The sequence below is a fragment of the Anopheles darlingi genome, chromosome 2 (genome assembly GCF_943734745.1).
Source record: "Anopheles darlingi chromosome 2, idAnoDarlMG_H_01, whole genome shotgun sequence".
NCBI lineage: Eukaryota > Metazoa > Arthropoda > Insecta > Diptera > Culicidae > Anopheles > Anopheles darlingi.
This window is the reverse complement of record NC_064874.1, coordinates 9,986,772-9,988,012: the sequence shown is the minus strand read 5'-3', so window position 1 is coordinate 9,988,012 and position 1,241 is coordinate 9,986,772. Positions and strand designations below refer to the sequence as shown.

Genomic DNA, 1,241 nt, shown 5'->3' with positions numbered 1-1,241 from the left:
ACACGTTCACTCGAAAGCGCATTGCTGTTACTCCACAAAGCGAAACCAGCAGCGAAGCCCAGTGCGCATGACACAATTTTAAAAACATGAACCACCGCTCCCCACACATCCGCACCATCCGCTGCCATCCGGTCAAAGGATTCGCGACAACCGAAGGCTACAGTTTCGATTTTTGTCAGTCTACCATCTCATCGGTCTACACAGGTCTACCAGGGGGATTCACCATGTAAGCACGGTTGGCGCTTCCATTCTCTGTCGTTCTGTGATTATTGCCCCTTTTTCCTACAAAGCCACAGTGATAGGCAGCCATTCTAAGTGGGTACAAAAAGCAGCATTGCAGTTAGTGAGCAAGTGCTCAAGAAGCAAATTCGAAAGCAATAGATGGTAAAGATGGTGCTTACCCAATTGCTGGTAGTACTGCGTCATTTCTTGGCATCTCTGGCACTGCAGCAGTCTGTAAAAGGACGAGAAAAGAAAGACAAATAATGTGGGTGAGAGACCAAATAAGCTGCTAATACTATGCCATCTCTCGATTAGATCGAACAGCAGCAGAACGTGGAACCTCCAGGATGTATCTCATTAATCGCGTCCGCGATATCGTAACCGTACCGGTCTCACCGAAGTATCTACGCATATCGGCCATCCTTATCGCCATCTATAAGGTGGTAAGTATACGACCGTGTCCTTGACCTTGTACGGCTCCAGCATCTCCAGAACGAACCTCATCTTCACTCGCTCAAACCTCGCTATCTCCCCTTCTGCCTCTTCTCTTCTCGCCGTGAAAACAACAGCTTGTGGCGCACGTTTTGCTGTTCGTGATGTTGCTCGGCCTAGCGCACGCCGAGGAGATGAGCACCATCCTGCAGATGAGTATCGCGGACCAGAAGGATAGCGAGTACATCTGGACCACCAGCGAGCAGGAAGAAGCGATCAACGAGTGGCGCTTCAAGTCGGCGGAAAAGCTCGCTTCCGGTACGTAGCAGAACAGGAACCGGAACCGCTCGCTCGCCCCTTTGCCTTCATCCGAATATATCTCTTCCTTCCTTCCGTTTGAACTCGCAGTGACACTGTGCATGCTATACATCGGAACCACGCTGGCCACCATCTACGTGCTGAGCTGTCTCGGGCTGCTGATTGGAACCCTGCGTAACCGGCACGAGTTCTTCATTCCGTGGATGGTGGTCGACTTCTTTGGCACGCTCGTATCCGCTTCCATCATGCTGGCGGTGGCCTACAACAAA

General features: G+C 51.2%; 1 protein-coding gene across 1 annotated transcript in view; it reads left to right on the top strand.

Annotated features, from left to right (window-relative positions):
- Nucleotides 1–540: 540 nt before the first annotated feature.
- Nucleotides 541–1,241, top strand: part of LOC125949054 (uncharacterized) — a 2,224-nt gene continuing 1,523 nt past the window's right edge. The window contains exons 1-3 of the mRNA XM_049675742.1: nt 541–665; nt 792–972; nt 1,063–1,241. The exon at nt 1,063–1,241 is cut by the window's right edge and continues 34 nt beyond it. Coding sequence (XP_049531699.1) covers nt 570–665; nt 792–972; nt 1,063–1,241 — 456 coding nt within the window. The 5' untranslated portion in view covers nt 541–569. The remainder of the gene's footprint in view (nt 666–791; nt 973–1,062) is intronic.